The 25229-nt window shown below is 40.8% G+C and overlaps 2 protein-coding genes across 2 annotated transcripts; one reads left to right on the forward strand and one right to left on the reverse strand.

Annotated features, from left to right (window-relative positions):
* The first annotated feature begins 415 nt into the window (after window positions 1-415).
* LOC135948028 (MORN repeat-containing protein 3-like) lies at window positions 416-1346 on the forward strand. Its single transcript, XM_065497083.1, has 3 exons — window positions 416-653; window positions 761-924; window positions 982-1346. Exons 1-3 carry the CDS (start codon window positions 475-477, stop codon window positions 1344-1346), a joined length of 708 nt encoding a protein of 235 aa, XP_065353155.1. The 5' UTR covers window positions 416-474.
* A 15507-nt stretch (window positions 1347-16853) lies between these two features.
* Window positions 16854-20100, reverse strand: LOC135945764 (uncharacterized). Its single transcript, XM_065493631.1, has 18 exons — window positions 19893-20100; window positions 19793-19838; window positions 19575-19732; window positions 19273-19306; window positions 19154-19218; window positions 18999-19095; window positions 18847-18940; window positions 18657-18789; window positions 18554-18604; window positions 18476-18497; window positions 18356-18420; window positions 18160-18262; window positions 17875-18104; window positions 17763-17822; window positions 17663-17696; window positions 17534-17604; window positions 17373-17484; window positions 16854-17315 (listed from the first exon to the last, which is right to left on the reverse strand). The coding sequence occupies exons 1-18, from the start codon at window positions 19962-19964 to the stop codon at window positions 17032-17034; spliced, it is 1731 nt and encodes a 576-aa protein (XP_065349703.1). The 5' UTR covers window positions 19965-20100; the 3' UTR covers window positions 16854-17031.
* Between the last annotated feature and the right edge of the window lie 5129 nt (window positions 20101-25229).

The raw sequence follows: 25229 nt of genomic DNA on the forward strand, positions 1-25229 counted from the left end.
TGCGGTCCTGCAAACCAATTTATTCATTGTGTGCTAATGGTGCAGCCCAGCAGGTGCCGTTTTCCGGATTATCCACCTTTTTCAGCTGCATTGGGTCAAAGAGCGTCGTGTAATCTGGCTTATACGATTGTGTTGTCACATTATCGCCTCTAGGATCTTGTTTCACCGCCATTATAACGGTGAATGACAATTTATTCTACAATTTCTACTTTTTAGACACGAAGTCTACCAAAACCAACGCCGATATTTTTTATATTCGGATAAACTATTCGCATGACCACATTGATTTTGAAGGTTTAAAACCACCGAAATGAAGAATTCGGTTAAAAAATGTTCACAAAAAAGCTAAACAATCAGATCATACCTTTGAGAGTAACACAACACCAATTTTATTCTGATTGTTGTTATAAATTTATTTATTGACGTTTCAGATTTCAATCTTTTCAGCACTCTAAACCAAAATTTCAAAGTTTTATGCCAACTCTGAAGGAGCACGACTACGGCCCATCGCGGTCGCATCTAAGAGAGGAGACGACTAAAAAGTGTGGTGACTTCCACGAGATCTACTGGGTCAACGGCAGCTGCTACCGCGGCCATTGGTGGAAGGACAAGAAGGACGGACTTGGCGAACAACGCGACGCTGACGGATATAGGTTTGGAATTAAAAAAATAAAGCTGAATTTTGAAACCCTCTGTGCATACAATAAACGTCATCCACAAAAGATACAGATTTTATTATCATATTTAATTTAAAAAATAGGTACTACGGCGTTTGGAGCCGCAACAAGAAACACGGCTACGGCATCCTGAAGAAGCAGGACGCCATTTACGACAGGTTGGACCTCTTGTACGAAGGGCAGTGGCGCAACGGCAAACAGCACGGCTTGGGCATTGGCTTCCTGCCCAATGGAACCTACTACGAAGGTTCCGGGTCCCTGCAGATTTCTTGTCTTGATTCTAGATTTTTCTTCTCTCCCACAGGGGAATACAGGAGTGGTGTGCGTAGCGGCTGGGGCACGATGATGCACAACAACGGCTGCCAAACGTCGGGCCAGTGGTTGGCGGACAGGATGCACGGCTTCGGCACTTGGTACAACAGCAACGGAAACTACTACGTCGGCGAGTTCAGGGATGGAAAGTTTGACGGCAGGGGCGCCTACGTCATGCCCAACAGGGGCAAGGTGCTCGAGGGCGTGTGGACCGCCAACCAATTCTTCAGCGGACTCAGCATGGGTCTGAATGAACCGCCTGCTCAACCTGGCGGTGTGGATCTGACTGAGGAACTAATGGAAGAAGAGAAAGGGACCGCCAAGAAAGAGAGATATTTCTGCTCATATATTAACTAATTATCCCGAGCCCGCCAAAATATAAAATTTAAAGTTTCATGAATGAATCTATTTCCGTGCATAGTAATTACAAATAAATTAAATTTTCCTCCGAAATATATTTAATCGGACTTAATCTTACTTACTATATATTAAAAAAACAACGAAATCAAAAAATTCGAAGTCGAGCCGACGACGCGGAACGGCCGGGGAGGTCCCTGCGAGCGTTTTCTCAAATGGGCGCCCGGGCGCCGGACGCCCCCCAGGGGGCGAAAACCGCCCCCGAAAAAACTTTCGTCTAACGATCGGGCCGAAATTCGGTGGGCGGCTCCGGGGCACACCCCGAAAACCGCCGCGCGGGCGCGTTTGCCCCGCAAAAGTCCGCGGGGCGCCCGGGAGCCCCGCGAAGGAGGCGGACTCATGGGGCGGGTCGTCGGATCGGCGCGAAATTTTCAGCGGTGGAGGAGGCGGCCGAGGCGAGCCGGACGAGCATAGGGACCCGGGGTCGCCGAGCGCGGGAAAGGGGCGCGGCGGGGCCCCGAAGTCGCCGCTCCCGGGGGTGGCTTCGGAACGGCCGCACCGATCGGGCCGAAATTCGGCGGGCGGCACCGGCGGCGACCCGGGAGGCCGCCGCGCGGGCGCGTTCGCCCCACAAAAGTCGGCGGGGCGCCCGGGAGCCCCGTGAACGAGGGGCGCCCGAAGGGAGGGTCGGCGGATCGGCGCGAAATATTCGGGGGTGGAAGAGGCGGCCGAGGCGAGCAAGACGAGCATAGGGATCCGGGGTCGCCGGGCGCGGGAAAGGGGCGCGACGGGGCCCCGAAGATGCCGCCCCCGGATGTGGCTTTGGAATGGCCGCGCCGATCGGGCCGAAATTTGCGTGGGCCGTAGCGCGGGGGTCGCGGAGTTGGGCGCCGTCGTCGCGGAAGCCCGTGAAAACCTGATGGTGCTCGGGAGCCCCGCGAACGAGGGGCACCCACGGGGCGGGTCGTCGGATCAAGGCGAGTTTCGCGAAGGTGGCGGAGGCGGCCGAGGCGAGCCGGACGAACATAGGGACCCGGGGTCGCCGAGCGCGGGAAGGGGGCGCGGCGGGGCCCCGAAGTTCGCACCCCCGGTGTCGGCTCGGGAACAGCGGCGCCGATCGGGCCGAAATTCGAGTGGGCCGTAGCGCACGGGTCGTGGAGTTAGGCGTCGTGGGAGCCCGCGAAAGCCCGTGGGGCGCTCGGGAGCCCCGCGAACGAGGGGCACCCGCGGGGCGGGTCGTGGGATCGGCGCGATATTCGCGAAGGCGCGGGAGGCGGGAGGCGGCCGAGGCGAGCACGGGGAACCGGAGTCGGAAATTGCGGGAAAGGGGCGCGGCGGGGCCCCGAAGTCGCCGCTCCCGGGGGTGGCTTCGGGAACGGCCGCGCCGATAGGGTTGCCATAACCCCAGAGTTTGCCAATAAGTTTTGTCTGGCACCCGAGTGGGGCGGCCGCATCCTCATAGCTACCCCCTACTGGAGTCAGTTGCCCCCCTAGGGTTGCCACTCTCCCATCAGACGCCTAACACTTAAGTCTGCCACGCCTCCTAGGGTTGCCACATGTCATAGAGGTTGCCAAAACTCAACGTGGCCGCCAACTCTAGGGTTGCCACACGCCGTAGGGACTCCCAAAAATCAAGGCGGCCGCCCACGCGCCCACCCTAGGGTTACCACTCTCCCTTCAGACGCCTAACATTTAAGTTTTCCACGCCTCCTAGGGTTGCCAGACACCATCGGGACGGCCAAAACTAAAGGCGGTTGCGCACTCTAGGGTTGCCAGACACCACACGACCGGACCCAACTTAAGTCGGCCGCGCTCGCAAGGGTTGCCGCACGCCACGGGGACGGCCCGAACTCGAGGCGGCCGCCCGCCCTAGGGTTGCCGCACGCCGTAGAGACCGCCCGAACTCTCGAGGCGGCCGACCGCTCTAGAGTTGCCGCGCGCCGCGGAGACGGCCGCGACTCCGCGCGGGAGGGCGACCACGACCCGGGGGCGACGAATCGGTCGAGCGAATAAGTCGAAGCGAGAAGGGGGGGGGGTGAAATTACCATATTCTAGTCTTCGTTGCATGAATTAAAATTGTACCTTGGAATTAAAAATCCCAAACGGAATGCTTATATTCATTACCAGCAGCCGCATAAATGGGATTAAAAGCATCTTCCTCGAGAGTGTCACCCGTTTTTTTAAAACTTGTTTTAAAATGAGCTTGAAGACTTCATTAAGGACTATAAATCCATATCTAATCCCTACATATAGCTACAAACATTTTGTGCTGGCTCAATAAGTAGTTGATAATTATGTAATGGCTGTGAGGCTCCTTTTGATGAAGCGAAAATAATTAAGTGCCTAGCCGCCTGCTCTTTCAAGGATGGGATTGAAGTAAAGATTTCGTTTCTATATTCCTGGGCACTGCTTTTGCCCAGTTAGATAAAATTATTTAATATTTCTTCTTGAAAAAAACACCTGAAACGAACGTTAGACTTGCGGAACCTGTTCTTTTAGAAATGAATCGACCAACATCATCATGCATAAAGCTGTTTTTTTAATGACTTCGCAGGTGAGAGGTCGAAACAGAAATTAGCGAGCGGGAGGCAAGTTAAAAATATCTAAATTAATCCTCGTTGTTCTAACAAGCCTGCTCGAAATGAAAAATTGCACCGATTAGTAATTTCTGTCAAGCGTAAATTGCGCCGAGAAAATTAGCATGTCGTTATTTACGTTACATTACCAAATCATTTCTGCGTACACAGACTCATGATTTCCGGCATGCGTTTTAATTTTTTTGATAGCTTTCAGTGATAAAAGATAAACGCTCGCTGGGAGAGCACAAAGACTTCCATTAAGGACTATTAAATCGAACACGAGCGCTGATTTTCCTCCCTTGACGCTCTCAATTGGCTCCTAATTTGCTCATTTTTTGTGCAAGCGTGAACAATAACTTTGCAACTTAACATAAAAAGCAGCACGCCCCGGTGGAATATAAATTAAGCACGAAAATGGCATTTTATTTGCCCCCAAACGCGTGCGTTATTGATGGGCCGTGCCATCCCTCTATCTCTTTTATTCCCAAAGCCAGACACGAGGGTTGTTTGCGATCAAGGGAGGAAAGAACGACACCGGTGTGGCCGTCAGATTTATGTTTAAATGACAAAAAATCTTATTTATGCGTTCGTTTTTTATATTATTGCGTGTGTTGGTTTTGGTGAATTCTTCCTGGCCAATTCGCTCGTATTTATCGCTTCGGATGGAATAAAATGAGGAGAGAGACTTTAGATCGCATCTTCCTCTGATGATCACAAAAGGAGCTACCCTTTTCCTTATACTATCGCACGGTTAAAAGGTTAGGAAAAGGTGATTTGGATTTTTGACGGATAAAAGTGCCACGCGCGCTGAAAGATTACTGCTTTTTCCACCACGCCGGTTTAATAATTTTAAAAATGTGAGTAAGCAGTAATATTTAGTGGGGATTTATAGCGAAATAAAATTTCGCGAAATCCTATCTTTGTTGTCAAGTGGAGACGTGATGCATAATTAAAAACGTGTTGGACGCGCCATCAAAGCCATTGTTATGGACGGAGATAAACGAGAGAGATGAGCCGTGGCTCTCGAATTACGCACAGCAGGGGTCCAGAACGCGATAACGAGATGCGCCAGAAGAATGCTGCTGTTCAGTTCAAGAACAAAAGCGAGAAACTGGAGAACGACGCTCACGTCTCTGCCGTCTAGACAAAAAGGGGGTGGATAATGCCCCTGTGCGAGGAATGCTCGCCGAAGGAAGGAAAAAGACCTGCTCGCGGCACGCACGTCTTGTGTGGCCAAAGTTTGCACGCGAAAAATTTTAATGTCCATCGGCATCGGAACGTTGCGTTAATGGAAGTGTTAGTGCCACATTTCTCGAAACGACAAACGAGTTGGAGCATTTTTTTGTAATTTGTGTTGACTGCTGGAACGAGATACAACTGGTTTGTAACAGACCGAATTTTGGTCAACTTCTCTTTTGCATAATTTTCGTTTGTACGTGTCCGTCGATTTCCTGATGAATCTGCATTTTTCCAGATCTCGCTCCCTCTCTGCATCTGTAAATCGTTGGCACGAGCGTACGGAAATCACCTTGAAACGGTCCCGCAGCCCATAAATCATTTTCTGGCCAGTACAAGAGAGCCAAATTTCGATTAATACTGTTGGGTGTAAGATAAATTATAGCTTTATATCCATTTCATGTAACCATCCACTTTAAGTAAATGCCAACATCAATTTCGAAGGATTTTAAGTCACTTTTTACTGACCCTAATTCGGTTGTGCTTTAGAAATTAAAAAAGAACTCCATAAAACGTTGAAAATCTGTGTTTTTTCGAACGTAAATCAGACTGCTGAGGTATATCTTTTTGGTCTCACGCTTATTAGGCGTAATTGCCAGTGCTTCAACGAGATCCTTTTAATTCATTCATTCTGGCCGCCAAATAAAAATTTAATTTACATTCATCAGAACGCAAAGAAGAAATTATTACACGATTTTCATGCCGAAAAGGAGCGCCGACTCTGCTAGTTCATATGCAAAATTACGCACAATTGCTTATTAACATGAAAACTCACGCAGAGAAACACACGCTTGAACTGAATTACCGAGTTTGTCGTTATGAAGAAGTCGTACTTTTACGTCTGCTTGACGCCGTTCCTTAATAACGAACTGCTCTGTAAAATTTTCCAAAATTTACATGCATAATTCGACCAAATTATGCTGCAAGTGTATAAAATTTCAAGCAATTTAATAGAGACAAACTGCCTCTCATGCGATTGAACATTTCACCAACTGAAACGGCGAAAATATCAATTATTCGCATTGAAACTTGCATATTAATGTTTCTTGATGTTATTAATCTATTTATAAGCTAGCTCATTTCAATTCTAGCTCATTATAATTTAAATTATTACAGCACTAATTGGATCAGCGTCACAAAACCAGCGCAGCAATTAAAGCGTCTAGAGCGGTCGGCGGGCTTCCTTTCCGCGAAGCATTACACGTGTGTTCAGCCGAGCGCCGTTTAGGCACGCGTGTTATTTGCCTCTGCTTTTATGTATTTTTTTACGGCGGAGAAAAGTGCCGCCGCTTGCGCGCTTTTGCCCTTAATTATATGAAGAATCCTTTTCGGCCGATAAATCATCAAAGCTGAATAATTAAGGCGCGCGAGTGACAAAGTCTGGCGCGCACACCTTTAACCTGCTGGTAGCAAGGCAAATAGGCACCTCGCGGTCGCCGCAGGCACCCTTATTGTGCTATAGCTCGCGTCCGTCGTCTAGAAAAGGTGATAATCCAAGAATATGACGAGTGTGTGGTCCAGTCAGGGTTGTGAAAAACAGTCGGCGAAGGAAAATCCAGCTGATTGGTTGGTACCCACTTAGCAAAAAAGCGTTCTATGAAATGCTAAATTTAGCAACAAAATTAAAAAGCGATTTCCGCTCAAAACTTGATACAATTTCTAATCAGGTTTTAAAACAAATTACAAAATTAATTGCTTTGAGTTGAGTTTTGTTGCGTTAACTCCAGGTCTAATGTCGTCCCCAAAAAGTTTTAGATTGTTAAGAACAAATAAATTTAATTATTTTTCTTTGACATATATATACAGAGCAGATAGCGCAATAGAGGCATAACCAGAAAACAGCGTGCTCAAATTATTAATCCGTATGTAAATTTAATGGTATACAAAATTATAGGGTATTTCTAATCTTTGCTTGAATAAAATATCTCAATCTAAGGATAGTTTAATGCAAGCAGGATAATAATTTATCATAAGGCATTTCTGAGGACTAGAAAAAGATATAAACGAGAATTTCTCGTTGAAAAAAATCGTCGTTTGCCTACTAGTTTCGGCTGCCAACTGCAACCCTACGACGAAATTCCGATTTCTTCTTCAAGTGCATGAACGAATCCTCAAGACTACCCTCGCAATATATTTCTGAATACTGTTTGACAGTGATTCAGCTGGTTCTATTCTTAATTTAGGTTTGTTAACTAAATTAAAATTAAAAATGCAGTGACTTTAAACTTTTTAAAACCATTAAGAGATTTGTTAATATGAAAATTAAAAGGGAGAAAACTCTCAATGGTCAAATCACCAAAATAAATGTTCTACTCTGCGCGGATTGTAAACCAAGGGTGGGTGGCAGCAGGTTACATTTTTGAAAAAGCAAACAACGTTAAGATTCTGGAAACCCCCTAAACATTTTGAAAGTGAAATGACAAAATATTGAGATGATTAAATAACAGGATTTAATTAGAGATTAAATTAAATAGAGAATAGCTTCAAAAACCTGATGATTTTCTGGTAAAATGAAACTCATAACCTCATTTTTCACCTGCCTTTCAGAAAAAAAATTAGGGCTAAAAACCATCTTCTGTTTCCAAAAACTAGAGAGAGCACAGGCAAAAGCAAAAAGACTAAGGTTGCTTTCTGGATTTTCTCTCCAGGAGGCTAATGTATTCTCCATTAAATTCATAGCTCTGGAAATTGACCCAGAGTTTTCTATGCTCAACTCAAAAATTAAAAGAGAGCATATTTTCTATCAACAAATAGGTTCTCGCACACGGCACACGTCTATCACAACTGTCATTACCATTATCTAATTTTTCCTAGCAGGTCTGTGATTCAAGACAAATTAATTTTCTTCTAGTTCCTCAACTATGTACAATAATAGACATTTATTTGAACAGTGGACATTGAATTCTGTTCTGTTCTTAAGTTTTCTTCTGCCTGCCTAATCTTTAGCAATATTTAAAATGATTTATTTTTCCGCTCCTCCTCTCTTTGATCAATCCTTTGACGAGTCGAATCCAATCGAGATTTCGTTTGTGGTCAGTTGTCTCGCTAAATGCTTTAACACAGCCCTGGACAAGGCGCGAGGACACGCGCTCGCGCGCGCTTGCAATATAACTTCCCGATTTCTGCGGGTCCACTGCAAACGCAACTGAAACGAGCGCGCGCGTCAGACTTATCAGGAATTAAGAGGGTCTGGCCGTCGTTTGGGCCAAATAATACACACGTAAATGAAAATAATCTGCGCCGCAGACAGCTATAGCGACTGGAGTGATATCGAGCAGAGCGCGCAGAGAGCGACAATTCCAGAGGAAAGAATAAAAAGCAGCTGCCTATGGCACGCCGCGCGCCAGTTATTATAATTCAGCGACTCGTGTGCTTTACTTTATGCGGGTACGCGCACGACCCATCTACCTTTGTTCACCTATACACACATATATATGTTTTAATGCTTTTTTATTCATTTGCTGCGCGCGCGATAGCACACCTTTGTCGCGCGCATCGAGCTGTTAATTCCGAATACATGCAGCCGACGAGATGCTCCACGCGTGTCTTTTTCCGCCGTTTACACCTGCACTTTATTGTGTCGCAGGTGATTAATGGCGCGCTGATAATGCATCCGACGCCGATAATTGGCCCGCGGGGGCACACACGTCACTCTCGCTAGAGCGGCATGTGCCCAATTTCATTTTGACTTTCTCCTTTTCAAAATATAATAATCGTATATAGGAAATTTTAAGAAATTAATGATTTTTGGTTGTTACTGGAATAATTTGTGTCGTTTTTATCAATAAAATGTCGGAACTGATTCATAGTTTAGTAGAAGTATAGTCATCAATATATCGCGAATTAAGAGCAAGAGTTTAATTTAAATTTGTGTTAAGCGTGTGTCTCGAGAACATGAGTTTTTTCGTCTATCAATAAACGGAATAAATCACTCTTGCAATTTTGGTTCAACACATCTCTGGGTGAATTTAAGAGGCCATGAATTTATTTAATGGCTCTACGGCCGTAAAAATTAAAAACAAGTCTAGATCATCGGGAGAACAGTGATTTTAAGGTTGTAGGAAAAATTAAATCTCAAGATGGAGTGAGATATTTTCCCAAGGAAAAAAATATATTGTTGGCCTAGGCTAGATTCCAAAATTCCCTTACGGAAGAAAAATGGAAATTTAGCATCCGTTAAAAAAATGGCTATGCTACATTGCCTGAAATAAAATTAAATTTATTTGCCATCCTTAAATAAATTTCTCACCATCAAAACAAATGATAAAAGTGCAGATGAAAGGTTAGATTATTTATACTTAAAATCACCGTGTACTGGGCTACATATAAGATATTCAACCTCTATTTTCTTTCATTCAAACGTTTTGCATGACATCCTAAGCAAAGAGTAAATCACATTTCTATACGAACCTGAGAAACAAATGGTATAATTTGTTGGATCTTTTTGAACAAAAGCGAAATGCACGCGGTAGGTGTGAATGTTGCCTCAGTTCCCCTGCAGCTTTGGCGTTTGATTCAGTGCAGCAAAAAGAGATAGTCATCTTCTGCGGACACATTTCTCACGCTGAATGAATAAAGCAATCAATTTGAGAGCTGTGACAAAATCAGTAAATATGGCGGAACCCCGTGGCGAGAGACTCCAGGCCCAAGGGAGGGAGCGAGAGGGATGGAAAATAATGCACGCAGTCGTGACTCCTCCAAACAAGCGAATCGCTCTCGAGAGAAAAGTGATTTCCATCATAGTTTCCGATCACTCTAGTTGTTTGTTCCCAGCAAGATTTCAACTTTGAGTTGCCACTCTTATTGACAGATAATAATGAAAAAATTGCAGTCATTCTTCCGCCCTATTTCGGGAGAAGACAGCGTCTACGATAGTTCGGCTTTTGTGCCTTTTGACTTTTCGCTTGAGCAAACTTTTTGTTCTTCTGGCTCTCGCTCTCTGATAAAGCAGCTCTGCGCAGAATTACACATGGCAGTGCATTAATTCTCCTTGAACTGTTATCTCGAAGACGGTGTAATGCTGCATGGTTGATGGCCTCAGTCGTCCGCAAACTGCCGACTTATCTTCCCCTTTCTGCTGTGATTGCGTCCACACACTCCATCTGACTCCTTTTGACGAAGAAATCAAATCCAGCACTCAGCCAACCTTAATCAGCGCTTAATTATGAAGTAATCTTTCCTATATGTGATAGTTATGCTAAAGATCAGAATTATTCACATTATTTTTATGAGCTTCAATTCCGTGAAACTAAAATTTAGTTTGTTTAAATTTTGTATTTTCTTTTAAATGTGTACTTTTAATTTTCTTAGGTGAAACAGTGTTCTGTAATATATTTTTTTATCATTTTATAACGTTGAATTTTGAATTCTGACGACGAAATTTTATTTTAAAATAAATACTTCAAATTTTTCAAATTTAATGTGCTAGATATTTTACTATAGTTAAATTTAGTTTAATTGTAAAACCTTTGATTGATTAAAAAATATTGTTATTTATAACTAGTAGGTCACATAATGTCAGTTATAATAGTTAAGTACGTATAGCATACATTATTTTATTGGTGTAGTTAAAAATGGATAAATTATTCAAATAAAAAATACAGATAATTGACCAGTTGCATAAACCCTTAGTTATTGAAGCCGCCAACAGATGGCGCAACCACAGACTTTCTTAAAAATAATTTTTTATGCGGTTTTAAGGCATTTCCGCTGCGATTTCAGACTCAATCTAGCTATTTTAATTTTTTTAATTAATTTGACTTTTTTTGACGTGCTGAAAACCAAAATCGGTTCAGCCATTCGCCGTAGAAACGTTGGAAAATATTTTTTTATTTCAAAAAATATTTTTTCACGATTCTACGGCGATTGGCTGAACCGATTTTGGTTTTCAGCACGTCAAAAAATAGCAAATTAATTGAAGAATTCAGAGTAGCTAGATTGAGTCTGAAATCACAGCGGAAGTGCCTTAAAATCGAAAGTCTACGGTGGCGCCATCTGTTGGCGGCTTCGAACACTTAGGTTTTATGCAACTAGTGAATTCAATGAATATTTAAAAGGTGTACAAGGTAGCGTTGCCATGATTGAAAGTATAAATTTAGTACAAATTCCACAAATTCCTTGTCGGTCACGGTCACAAAGCAGATTTTTAACTAACAATGAGAAAAGTCCGGAAATGTGTAATTGCAATTTATTATTTGAAAGCTTAATAGTTTGACTCGGTGAGAAAATAGACCATGATGTGACTTAAAATTGTAATTTAAGAGGCATAAAGGAACTCGCGTGACGCCACACGCAGCATCAATTGTGTGCTGACGGTTGCTAATGCATTTTCGCGTTTTATCGCGGTGTACATCACCCTTGCTGCGCTGTAGCTGGCTCTCAACAAAATTTGTGCGCTCCTTGATTGCAGACAGATTGGGGCGGGTGTCAGTTGGTGGCCACAAGGGAGGTATATAGAGCCGGCCGGGGCTTATTAACGAAACAGGGTTAGTTCATTTAGACGGCCGACGCTCGGCCGTGCAAGATAACGAACGCCGCTTTAATGAACAGCTTCTTTCCCACAATAAAGCTCCGCTTGATTGGCCTTCCGATTGCTGCTGGGTATAATAAAAATCTCTGAATTATCATCACTTTGACTAGAAAACTTCCTATTTTAGTCAACAAAGGGGATATTTTATGCTTGCTCTCATTCTTTCTGTGTGTCAACGGAAGACCCAGAAGCGGGTTTCCTATATGCGGTGCTGAGCGTTTTTTGTCGGCTTTTTTCTGAATCTCAACAGCAATTTTCATAAAGCCTATAAAATTAAATGATTTGTCCACGCACCAGCTTTTATTTGTTGGACGCAGGCATTCATCTCGCCGAAAAGTGAATATATGGTATTATCATTAATCAAACTACACATGACATCCCTTTTTTTCAGATTTTAAGCTAAGATTAAGGATTTTTTGTTGATTCAGTGTTACCCTTGTTTATCTATTCAACGCAAAGGTAAAATGTTGGTCAGTAGTGCAGCTACTGGAGGCACCTGGTTCGTCAGAAGCCTAGCAGGACGCATGGACAGCTTCATCATCTTTACAAAAGAGAATATATGCATTATGATAATCCATACATTTAAATCTGTTTTTCCAGATTGTGATGGGATAAGATCGGGGCTATTCTCTGTCAATTTTTTGCCTGCTTCTTCTTCATGGCAGAGGTCAATTTCAATTATGCTTTTATTGGAGGCACACCTGCATTGTCACCAGCTTGGTAGGACGCAGAGAACCCCTTGTCAAAAGGAGAAACAGGGATGATATATTGCAGTATAAAATAAATATGTTTGATTTGATGTAACCCATTCAAAGATTGTTTCAAGTTCAGATTAAAATACGTTTATGTTTTTTCAAATATAATAAAAAAAATGGAATTGAAAGTACGCAGAAAATTAACTTACAATCAAGGGTTCCATCTTTAAGCTGTTGCTACCCTATATAACTCATTTTCTTTACACGGTGGTATTTTTCACAATTGTTTCCACAAAATTCACAAATACATTCATCACTTGGCTTTAAAAGAAACGAGTTATTCAAACAGTACAAATAATTAATAAAGTTTTAACTGGGTAACATGCATATCATTTAGGAAAATCGTTTAAACTTTCGGCACAAATCAAATTTTAGTTCGATTTAGGCACGAGAAGTTTCTGTGTAACCAACGAAGCTGCAATTAATTTAAACTGCAAGCATTAGGCCATCCTCTAGGATTCTGCCAACGACCCTATAAGGCCCTCTGACGGTGAACTTTTGTGAGCACTTTGAAGTTTGATGAAGCATGGTGACTAATCGGCGATCGCCAATATTCTCAAGAAGTAATTTTTAGTCAATAATATAATTTGATTAAAAAAAGGTTCACCGTCAGGGAGCCTTTAAATTAACCTTGGAAAATGTTTTCTTCAGGCAGACTCAAAGTTATTTTGCAGGCAAAATATAACCTGCAGAATCCACACACGAGGACAAAACGATCACAAAGGTGGTGCTTTTGTATTTTGAAATAGCATATATCATCAGCAATTCAAATGAGTATGTATGGTGCACTTATTCGTTGACAAATTAACTCTGCTGAAATTATGAATGCGAAATATCCAGATCATTGCCCTCGTCGTGGTGACAGGCGTAAAAGCCCTCATAATTTCACCTGTTCATTCGCCCCGCGCGCGTATAATTACAAGAGGCAGGTTCGAATGCACGTAGCGGGAAAAACAACGGCCTCACAGCGCGTTTTCCAATTGTACAGTGCTGAGCGTATTTGCATGTGTGCTCTATACGCCTGAAAAGGTTTGTGTTTGTGGATGTGCGGAGAGAGAGAGAGAGAGAGAGAGAGAGCACGCGCGCCAACGAGCCGCAAAGCGATATAATTAACCTTTTATCAAATCGAGCGCGCTTTATTACCTGCCGCTTCCCACTTTGTGCGAAATTATACGGGTAGACGCTTGCTGATAAAAAGCAAACACACGCTGCCTAATTTTTTTCGCTCTCTCGCCTATCATGTCAATGATTTTCATTGTTTTTATCCACTCGATTCGAAATTTGACTGCGTTTAGTGGTAAATATGAGCAACCTGTTATGTTGAATGCTGAAATGTTTCTAGAAAATAATTCAAAACTATGCTATGTTGATGTCATTTGAATTTATTATTGATTATATGCATGGAAAACTTTCAGAGACCAAAGAATAGTATTTTTTCAATATTTGGGTGCCTCTCAAACCTGATATAACACTCAAAGATTTGAAATTTTTGGAAGGTTTGTTAATTTTGTTAGATTTTAATGCAGATTTATTACAAATTAATTCAAATATTGAAATTAGCATGCTCAAAATATAATTAAAGCAATTAGATCGAAAAAATTGAATTTCGGTCGAGACTGAAAATGTTCCTCCCTACACTCGATCTGATGGTGAGACGAAATTTTAAGTTTCAGCTGAGAACCGATTTTCGATCTTGTGATGAGATTTATTTTTTTCGAGTGTTACCTAAATAGGAAATAGGAAATCTTGTGTAAATGTGAGTCACTCTGTAATTTTTTAATTGAACGCGCGCATTACGTATTCCATTTTTTAAAACAGATAGAATTAACAGTAAATTACATTTTAAATATTTATCTGACCATGAATGTCGTTCCATTAGGTATATCAATTTTTTGAAAGAAAGAAGTTGTCTTTTAGCAGGGAGTAAAAGGGAAAAGGAGGGCAAAAATGGGAGAGAAAGAAGAATGAGATTGGCCTCAAGGGATGAAATATGTATAATGGTAAGTCAAAAAAAATGCAGTTTAATTATTTTTATAAACTTTTTTACTGCAAATTTCTTTTAAATATAGTTTACAATTTTCAAAGAAAGCAGAAAAAATAGGAAAATAACACATAAAATGAACAGAAGACTAGACACAGGGTATTAAACATAACCTGATTGCGCGTGCGCAAATTGAAGCGAAGATTTGGAGTTTTGCTGCGATTTTATGTTTCCAGAGTTCCTCTCTTTCGTTTTGTTTGCTGCAAACTGAATCGATTTTAACCGAATTTCTTACGGAGGAGCTTGAAAATGATATCAACTGGTAGCACGACGGGCTTTACGCTGCTTTTGCACGCGGGCGGTTGTCAGGCAGCATAAAAGGTTGAGACCTCCCCGCAGGTGGAGAGTCGGGTTCCACCTCAGCCTGCTCCTCCGCCCCCTCGCCGCCGTAAACAGGGCTGAGAGGATCGGGTTAACCTAATATAAGAATGGGGAGCACCGTGCATAGATGATCTGATTATCACCACAAAAGCATTCAACATTTTATTACGCTCCTCTGTGGAAATTGCTTTTTATGAACAACGCACGCGGACGCGACCGAGATTTTGGTTATACTATATCAGTTGTCGCCATCCACTCACTGTCGGATTTTACATATTTTTTCTCTCTCTCTCTTTCTCTCCGCGCGCAGCAAGCAACAAGAGCCCTTTTCACTGAGCATGGTGGTATCTGAGTGGCGCATCTTCAAATTGAGCATATTGTTTGCCTGTTCGGCAGAGAAGCGTATAAAATTACCATTTTCGAGCGCAACAAGGGTGTTTTACGTCTCAATTAAATAGACACCCGGAGGAATGCGTGTGCTTTGGAACTAAAATATGTATGACAACACACATATGTGAAATTGATGTGTTAGAATATGATTCTACCCGTTCGCCCGGGAGGAATTTTTGCCTTGACTTTGATTAAGTCTGAAAAGATTTTAAAATTGGAAAATTTGCGGGATGGAAGTGGATGAAATTTCCAATTGGTCGTGGAATAGCTATACAAACTAGTGCTCCAATTTATTCTGTGATTCTTCTCCTTGCATAATTTTAAAATTTCTCGTCCTGACCATGCAAGCAAACGGGATTTTTCCCAATTTGAAAATCTTTATTTTACAATAACGTTTATAGAGCAACAAGCTTGTTCCTCGAAGCTCATAATTATTAACAAGGAAATTACTTTAATATAGATTTCAGGAATTTGTTAAAAAAAAATAATAATCTGATTCAAGCGAACTTTAGAAAACTAGTTCTTTATAATGTCCTTGTTCCTATTTTGTCTCTTTATCCAAAGCCAAAATTTATACACAACATTGTAAAATCTTTGTATAGCTCTCAGGGCTTAAGTGAAATATGGTTTATTCATTACCTAAGTTTTAATATTTAAATACGAATTGAATTACAACATCGATTTTGAGGAATTGTAAGAAGAATTAAGAAATGAATTCATAAAATAATTTTCGTCAAAGTTTCTGCGCAGCAGCAGCCCTGAAAATCTCTAATTTTTACATCATTTAATAGCAGCCTTACAGTCAATTTAAAAATTTGCAATTTATCATCCAAAATCCAAAAGTTTTCCTTTGTCCCAATATCATAAGAAATAATTTACTATTACTTTTAGAGCAAGTTGCTCTAACACACTAAATGATGCTAAAGCACCGGACACTTTCTATTTTAATTTGCAGCAAAGTAGTTGATTAAAACGCATATAATTGTAATCCAACGAGGAAAAAAGCGTAGAGCTGGGAGTTGATGAAAGCTGTGTGTGCGTTTCTCTTTCCCGACCAGAGTGCAGGGATGAAAATCACGCATGAGAGCGTCGCGCTTCTCTCCCTCTCTCTCTCTCTCTCTCTCGCGTGTCGTCGCACAGAGAGATAAAATAAAAGGGTCGAGTTTTGTTTAATTGTTTTTAATTAGAGCAGTCCTTTGCACTGCCGCGGCGGCGGCGAATTCAGCAGAGAAAGGAACACACACAGAGGGAGCAAGGCCTATCTCGCTCTCAGAAACATCGTTTTCGCATTTTAATGTGTGTGTGCTCACGTTAATTTGCTCTGATGTGCGCGAGTGTGTGCCGTGGACGTCTGCAAGCGTTGCTCTCATCAGAACGAGACACTTTTGCGACATGTTTATCATTCTCCTCCCTCGCTGCGTTTCGTTTCGTTGTTCTGCTCTGCGCTTGTATTCAATGCTCCCTTTTGAAGATATATATAAGCCCTTACTTAGAAATAACTTTTTGTGTATGAGACGTTTAATTTATTCTTAAAAGAGGAAAATGCAAAACTCTATGAGGATTGTACTCAAAAATTACATTCATGAATTCAACGAAAATGTGCTTAATTGTAATTTATATGCAAATTTAATTAAAATTAGAAATAAAAGATGTTGCCCCTGCTAATCTGTAATATATTTTGGTGAAATCTTGCATCTAAAACAGTCACTTAAACAAATAAAAACGTCTTTTTAATACAAAAAACTGAATAGCTCGTTGAGTTTGAAACAAATACACCGAATTTAAATTTCTTTTAATTGTAGATGCACTTGGATTATTATTAGTTACGGACAAATTAATCAAGTCCAAAACTGTTGTTGGTGTAGATGGGTTCACTTTCCTTGATGTACCACAAATTCACTGCACAGTGTATTTTTCCAAAGGTGATTTGGTTTGTGACGTTGTTGTATCGGGCGTAGACACACTCCTTGGACGGATCCATGGAAGGCTCGCCCTCCTCCCACTGGATGTGAGGCCCTTCCATCAAAGGATTATCCCGTTCATTGCACCACCGGACCGAGCGTGGACAACCGAAAGAGGACGCGGACACGTAGTATTGGCCGCTCTTTATATTGTTAGCTACGATTTAATAAAATAAAATAATCAGTCAGGTATTTAAACATTCTAAAGGACAACCTTTGAACACCTTAAGTAGACAATCAAATTCCTCTTTCGTTTCTAAGGCACAAAACGTGGTGTTCACATCGAAATTCGCACAAGAATATTTTGCAGCCTGAAATTGCGTCTCCTGGATTTTCATGAGAGCGTTAAACCCGTGAAATTAGCTTGTTTCTCACTTTCAGAACAGTTGAAACGTCGTAAATTCTATTGCAACCATTTACGTAGACACAGCCAGGTCGATACACAGCTGACAACAGTAATTTTCTACATTTAGCACAAATATTAGTTGACAGTTTAGAAATTACCTGGAGTGAATTTCCTCTTGAGATTTTCTTTGTACTATATGGAGTAGCAAAACAAATTAAATATAATTCTAACGACTTAAATAATTTTTAATATTTTAACCTCCAGTTCGCAGCCTACAGGAATGCAAACGCTCTCTGTGCACCTATGTGGCAGCACGCGCTTTTGAAATTATTGAAATTACTCGCGAGAACAGCATACAACATTGGTTTACTTTGCATATCACCCTTCTTAAAGAGGAGCTGCTCTCGAATTCATAGACAATTGAGCCTGTTGCGTTGTCCACTTGGGCGGCCAATTTTTTGCTCGTATCAGGGTTGTTCGGCAGGAGATTTGAATCAATTAATTCGGCCGAACCGTCTAAATTGCACCAAAAGTACGTGTCGGAACAAGTGGCAGAAACATTCGCACTCGTCCAGAACGCTTGAACGTGCAGTTTGCGACCTGAGGATTTGAAAGAACCGAAATTTTGGCGAATTTCATACTTGCTATGTATTACGGATTAACTCAGCCGCCAAGCACTTGGATTCTTCTTCAGAATATAATCCAATGAGACTCATTTGCTTGGTACAGCAAAACATTCGAGCCGCATTTGGTGAAAACTGTTAAAGAAATCCAGGCTCATACAGATGCAAACAGTTAGTTTATGCAAAACTGTCAATTAACAAAGCTTTTAAAATTAATTCATAGTATACCGAAACAGATTTGGACACAAGGTATTGGTAGCCGCATTTTTCAAAGAATTCTCCGTCAGAGGATTCTGTAAAAATGATATTTGCTGAGACTAAATTTCCCATAAAGAGCATGTGCTTTACTGTATCCAAATTTCGCTGTTATCTTGAACAATTGTTTGTGTTAATTTGCAGTTAATTTATAAATCCAAATGTTTTTACTTCATTTCCGCAATTGGGTTTCATGCATTCTGCAGTACACTCTTCTTTAGACTGTGTTGATTTAGAATTTGTGTACTCTGTTAAGTGCAAATAGAGTTCAAACCTTTGATTCTTTGCATTTTTGGCCAGTGCATCTAGAAGCGCACGTTTCCTCGTGGCATAATTCTGGCAGTATACAGATAAAGAAGTTAGGATTGTCACAATTTTCGAGTTCAGTGGTGAAGTTGCCCCGCCTCCTGCAATCAGTTATGCGAATCCGGGTTTTTGAAGCTGTTGAAACATTATTTATTCACATTGTAAAGACTTTGCAGGCGACCGTCCTGTTCTTCGCTGTCGCGTCCATCACTTCGACGTCGCTGGTCCACAGTTTTATATTTTTTGGAAAATCTGTCAAGAAGTGTGTATTTTTGTAGAGGGCAAAATCACTTCTAAAATTTAAAATTACTTGGATAATTGCTCATCATAAATGACAGCATCGATGATTCGACACCAAAGTCGAGAAAATGGCTTCGACAGAACTTTTCTGCTTTAAATCTACCATCCTAATTAAAACCATATAGAAACCATTTATAAAACTGATTGCGCAGCTGGAAACCATACCTGGATCAAAACCGGAAAATAAAACAGCGGATAGTCCCCACTCTGCTGCATTATCAGCTCTTTCACTGTGGAATCATGGCTGAAAAATGAGTTTGCGAAGCATATGGAGAACTTTTTACCTTTTGCTTTGCAAAAAGCTGTGACCTTTCTAGGCTGGTGAACAAAAATGAAATGGTACAATATTAATATCCTTATCAATATTATTAAGTTTTACTATTCTGATGCAACAAAATTTAATGAAAAACTATAGCAAAATCTAGAAAAATTGTAAATTTTCTGAACACATCCACAAAGCACTGGAGAACCGAAAGAAATAAGAATATTTCTTCCATGCAAGTACGAGTACATAACTTCGAATTATTTTGAAAAGAATTACAGGGTATAGTGATGATTTCCTAAATTGAAATTCCTGTTTGCAAACCTGAGTGAAGCAATTAATAGCTTTCATAACTGGCGTAAATATTCGTCGTAAAAAACTCGGTTTCTTCGATTTCTCGTCGCTCTGAGCCTCTGTCGCTGCACTACATTTTGCAATGCACTCAAACTGATCTGATCTCTTCCTCCAAGAAAAATCTTGCTCTATATACACAAACATGATAGAACATTCAATTATGTAATTATCAGTGAGGAGAAACATACTTGTCACCAAATTTTCTAATCGGCACACACTATCAGTGACACTTTGCTGGAAGAAAAATTAATCAATTAAACAAATAAATGATTTAACGCGATGGCATACTTCGCTTGAAGGCGAATACTGCAGCTGCATCAGTATTAAAATGACCGTCAATGCTTTATGATGGGCTTCCATTAGGAAATTTAGGCCGTGCAGCTCGCTGAGAGCACCCAACTGAAACCAATAACTTGCCAACAGACAAGAGGGGAAATCTGATTTTCGCTAACTGACGTCATATAGTTTCCGTTCCGTCCGGCACACGTTCTGTATTTCCAACTTTGAATTGGAAAATTCATTTATTTCTTTTTTAGTTTTGAACAAAATGACTGTTTTTAGACTGTGTGCATTTATGGTGTTTTGTTTATGTTATACGTGTTTGTTAGTTTGTCTTTTTTACAGGTTAGTTTCATATATAGGCAGGTAATTAAGACTAAATTTATATTACATAACTCACCTTCACTTATTTATACTCTTTATTGATATTGATTTCTTAAAGAAGTAAATTATTTATTGTTTTATCTCTCAGGGTACTAATTTGATATTTTGAATAAAATCATTATCTCCTCTCGCAAACAAAGGACACGGAGGAATTTGCTGCGTGCGGCGCGAGGCAGGCGAGCGTCAGAACGAATTAACTTGCGAAATTAATAATAACAATTGAAACAACAAGATCAACACGGCGAGATAGGCGGGGTGCTCTTTGTTTGCCGCGTGGCTAATCGGCCGGCCGATCTGCGCGCTTTTCATCATCTGCGTGTGTGTCTGTCTCGGTCGCGCATTCACAGCGTGTTTTGCCTTATCTGCTTGTAGCAGCAGCAGCAGTTTTGATAAAGACTGGCTGCCTCTCGCTTTGTGTTTTGCGCGCGGTCAGATGGGGTTGCTCTCTCATGCTTTATGACTGCAATTATTCCGCACCAGTGTGACCAACCAACCAACCAACCTATAGCCGCCCCCGACCCCGAACCACCTCTACTTCGGGCCATTTTTGTCTGTATTTCGTGTGAAAAATATATTAAAATTTGTTATAGATTTTAAAATTTTCATTCTGCAATTTAAAAAAGTGTGCATGGAGGTCGTTTATACTTGTAGACTAAATTATTGTTCGTTTCTTTTAATTTAAACAAAATTTCAGTTTGTACCAATTTAACATGCTAAAATAGCACTCCCAAACAAATTAGATAAAAACCTAAAAATGTACTAATTTAAAAACCTCAAGGAAAATAAAAGTAGACTGTTTTTTTAATTTTATTTCTTTTATCCTTCTACCTTTGTAAATTAAATCTACATAACTTCATCTTCTTGTTTCAGCCCGTCATTAAGTTGTCCCTGGTGTCTGTATATATGCTGTTCGAACGCGTGGCGATTAATTCAGCGACAGATGCGGCGGCGACGGCAGCGCATCGCTATGCGGCGCGCGCGAGGGTGTCAAGTGGCGTGTCCAGCTCACTTTTCGGCCAAAAGCACCCTTTTGCGGACAATATGCGGGGACCAATAATTTTTTTCCACCGCGTGTTTTATGACACGACAATAACTCTTCGCCCGCCGCCATCTGCGCCCCCTGAATTATGCTTAAATTATGAAATTTAAATTGCCCGACGCGCGTCAGCACACTCGCCACCTCAGCCAAACTGCTCTTTAAAAACAATTCCGACGCAACTGCTGTTGCTGATTAATCGTGTTTGATATTGCACTCAATTTACTCTGCCAGGTTTATTGTCGAAGGAAGTCTGACGCGTGCCACACGTTTACTATTAGCAGACTGCGGTGAAGCCAAGTCTGAATGCAAATCACTGAACGATATAAATATAAATATATAATAAAATTAAGATTAACGCAGTGGCACAAAGGTCTGTTTGGATTTATTTTTTAATCGTAAAATTTCTAGACCTAAACTTTATTTTGTGAAATTTACGTCACACGGACTGAATTAAAAAGAAAGTTCTAGTCACGTGAAAGATTTAAAAACAAAAATTAAATTTTAAACAGAAACCTTTTTCTCAAATATGACTATGAATTAAAATTAATCTATCATATTCTGCTTATAGGTCTCAGATAAATATATTTGCATAACATGGATGAGGTATGCGCCGTGAAAAAATGCAGGAGAAGAACTTTGGCAGCAAAAGATTCGTAAATATCCCGAAAAATACTCTAAATATTTTAACGAGCCCGCGGAGTCTGTACAACAATTGATGTTTTAATCTGTCAGTCGATTATTGAGCGAGTATAAATGGATTGGTCAAGGTGGTTATATTAATTAAGTCATGAGCTGCTGGCTGCGCAATTTTTCCCGGAAATTAGTCACGCCGTCTGATCTTCCCCGGCGCAACAATGGCCGCGCGCGCTCCTCTGACTCATTAATTTCAGCCTGGCATCATTATTTAGCGCATCAAACGCAGCATCAAGTTATCAAACGTTTGGCCTGGCGTGGGCAGAGAGCTAGCGCATGCAAAACGCTCGTGATTCGTTTTGTGCTTGTCCGACGGGGCAGAAACTCGACGTTTTGATTGACTCGAGCGTTTCCATGTTATTTTAGCCCGTGAGAATCAATCACGACGGGGGAGGAGAGTTATTATTTTTAAAGCGAAGGGGCTTCTTATTTTTTACTAATCGTAACAGAAAAATATATTTAGAGTTTGCAGTAAAGAAATAAAGTTTTCAAAAAGTATGAAAAAAGCACCCACACCAAGTTTAAAGTCTAGAATGTGGGAAATAAACTTATTATTTATTCTCTTTCATCGAAATTTATTGCAGCTACCTTCCCTGTATAAAATAAAACCGTTAAAACTGAGTGAAAGTTAAAAAAATTATAAACGCATTAGATAACATAACCAATTTTCTGTTTGACAAAAGTAAGAGCGGTGAAACTGTATATTTGTGCGCCACAAACCGCAAATAAACACCCGATCTGTGGATGGGCGTGTGTGTGTACCTCTCTACTGCCACTATTGCGATGATTTCCCCGCAAACCAAGGCCGCGTGCCCGTCGATTATCATTGTTATCGCTTTCGCCTCCGTCCGCCTGGCGGTTGCATGCAATTGAACGGAGGGGAGGCGAGCGGAATAAAATTGACTGGATCCGGAGATAGATGCCCTGCAAATTGGATGACAATGCAGCCGAAAACTGGGAATTCTGTGGACAAGTCATGTAGAGGAGCAGGGCAGTGAGAGCTGACAATTTCATCTTTATTGAAAATGCTTCTTTCTTGCAAAAAAATTATTAAAGTAGTTGAATAAATGACAAGAATTCATATTTTCTTATGGTTTGAAATTTTCTCTGAAGGAGGGCATTTCTTTAAGAAGTAAACAGACTTTACCTTGTTAGTTGCTAGCTGATTTTTTTGTCTTGAAAAGCAAAAAACTTTGACATTGACAAAAATTCAGGATTCTATATGCTATGAATTTCGTTATGGAGGTAAATTACTGCTGATGAAGCCTGCGGGGCCGAAACAGCCCCTGTACAGTACGAGAGCGTGTGATTTTTTTTTATAATTTCGCCTTATTAACAAGCCATTCCTTGTTAACTGCATAACAATTATTAGCAAAAACAAAAAAAAAATTGGCACGAAGACCTTTTTAAATTTCAAATGCTAATTAGTTTTCATTTTGGAATGAAATAATTTAGGTTTAATTTGAGATTAAAAATAATATTTGTGAAGAATTTGTCTGGGATCAAGCCTTTTTGTACGAAACTTGCTTCACTGCCCCCGAAAGTTTGCATGTAAGGCTGAAGCAGCTCATCAGGCCCCAAATTATCCACCGACACGTCCCCCCATTAAACTCTCTTCCACAATCTGCTCGGCGTCACCCCTGCCGACCACCCCCTAAGTGGGGTGGCTCTTATTACAATTCATACATGCTTCACTTGGTCTTTTTAGCCGCGCGAGCGCAACACACACACACTCGCATAATAGCGCACAGACAGCCGGAATGAATAACTATGGGTAAATATTTTATTAACTGATGCTCTCTATTAAGCGCGCCGCGCTATCTCCCACTAGCTGCTTTTTTGCTTCGCTCGCTGCCTCTTTTATGTTGCCAACAGCCGCCGCCGCTCTCTCACAAAATTATCTATGCTAATGAGAAAGCCCCGGCCAAAGGTTGAATTAATTTGAGCTGACAATATTGTTGTAACCGGTGTTAGCGAGCAAACAAATGTAAATTGTGTGCTAGATTTTTAAAATTAAAATTTCTTTCATTGATTGTACACGCGTTATTATATTAAAGAAGAGTAGACACGCCTTCTAACCATCCCTGAATAGTTTCCCAAAAGGAATTTACCAATATTTTGTTTAAAAAAAACCCTTAATGCAATTATTAAGATAGTTTTTATGCATCGTAGTATCAATACAACATTTTCAATTTAAAATTAATATTTTTAAAATAAAAAAATATCAAATTTTGTTCATCAATTTTGAGGCTTAAAAATTGTAAGCTTTCAATAGTCGTACTGAGACAAAAACCACAAAACAAAAAATGAAAGCCGCGGATTATCGCAGGTTTTGAGGTGATTTTGATGGTTTAATTTCTCCGCAGATTCAAATAAATTCAAATTTCTAGACGCATTATAGGAATATCATCATAGCTTATAGGAAAACAATTTAAAATTATTTTAGTTTAAATTAATTTTTAATTTTAATTTCAGGTAGACAACGTTGCATGCTTTGTGCCGGTGCGCCTTTTTGCGTCTCGAATTGCGCACACACAATGGCATCGAATCAGCCACCCCAAACAAGCACGCAAGGGTTGAAATCAAGGGGTTGAGGGAGTGATGTTCGATTGCGCCCGGTGCAGGCAAACACACACACACACGGTAGCTTTCTCTCTCGCGCGCGCGGCGAGGGTGAGAGCATGCAGCTCTGGCGTTTTTGCTTTTGTCATTCGTTTTTACGCTTTGATTGATCGAAAATCGGCGCGTCTGTGTGATGTGATTAAGGGAGGGTGGCGATATTAACCTCTCTGTCACCAGTTGGATGCGCGGATAATGAACCGACGTGCAGTGTAATGCTCCTTTCAGAATGCGCACACACACACTCCGATGACGACGGTTATTGAATATTTAATCCGTCTATTTTAATAAAATCATCATTAGGGCGTGATTTTATCTGCATATTTCCACGAGTGCCTGCGCAGATGTCTCTATTTGGCATCATCATCTGCGTTTTAATATGTTTATCATAAATCCCCTTGATATACTGCCAAATTAGCGGACAGCTGCGAATGTTTTTATTTTTTTCTAATTTTATTTGAAATGCGCCTTAATTAAAAATTTTTCTAAACTCCAAAGCAAAAAAGACAAATCAATTTTAAACTTTTCAAATCAATATTTTAGAAGAAAATTAATCGAGTAAAATTTTCGCTCAGCCCTGTTTTGCATATTATTTGTCAGTTAGCACAGGA

The sequence above is a fragment of the Cloeon dipterum genome, chromosome 1 (genome assembly GCF_949628265.1).
Source record: "Cloeon dipterum chromosome 1, ieCloDipt1.1, whole genome shotgun sequence".
Lineage (NCBI taxonomy): Eukaryota > Metazoa > Arthropoda > Insecta > Ephemeroptera > Baetidae > Cloeon > Cloeon dipterum.

Coding starts and splice junctions, on each gene's coding strand:
- LOC135948028 (XM_065497083.1), top strand. CDS start 475: ATGCCAACTCTGAAGGAGCACGACTACGGCCCATCGCGGTCGCATCTA. Junction 654..760: donor CGCGACGCTGACGGATATAG/GTTTGGAATTAA, acceptor TTTAAAAAATAG/GTACTACGGCGTTTGGAGCC. Junction 925..981: donor CAATGGAACCTACTACGAAG/GTTCCGGGTCCC, acceptor TCTCTCCCACAG/GGGAATACAGGAGTGGTGTG.
- LOC135945764 (XM_065493631.1), bottom strand. CDS start 19,964: ATGGAAGCCCATCATAAAGCATTGACGGTCATTTTAATACTGATGCAG. Junction 18,263..18,355: donor TTGTGTCCAAATCTGTTTCG/GTATACTATGAA, acceptor TTTCTTTAACAG/TTTTCACCAAATGCGGCTCG. Junction 17,316..17,372: donor TCTACTTAAGGTGTTCAAAG/GTTGTCCTTTAG, acceptor ATTAAATCGTAG/CTAACAATATAAAGAGCGGC.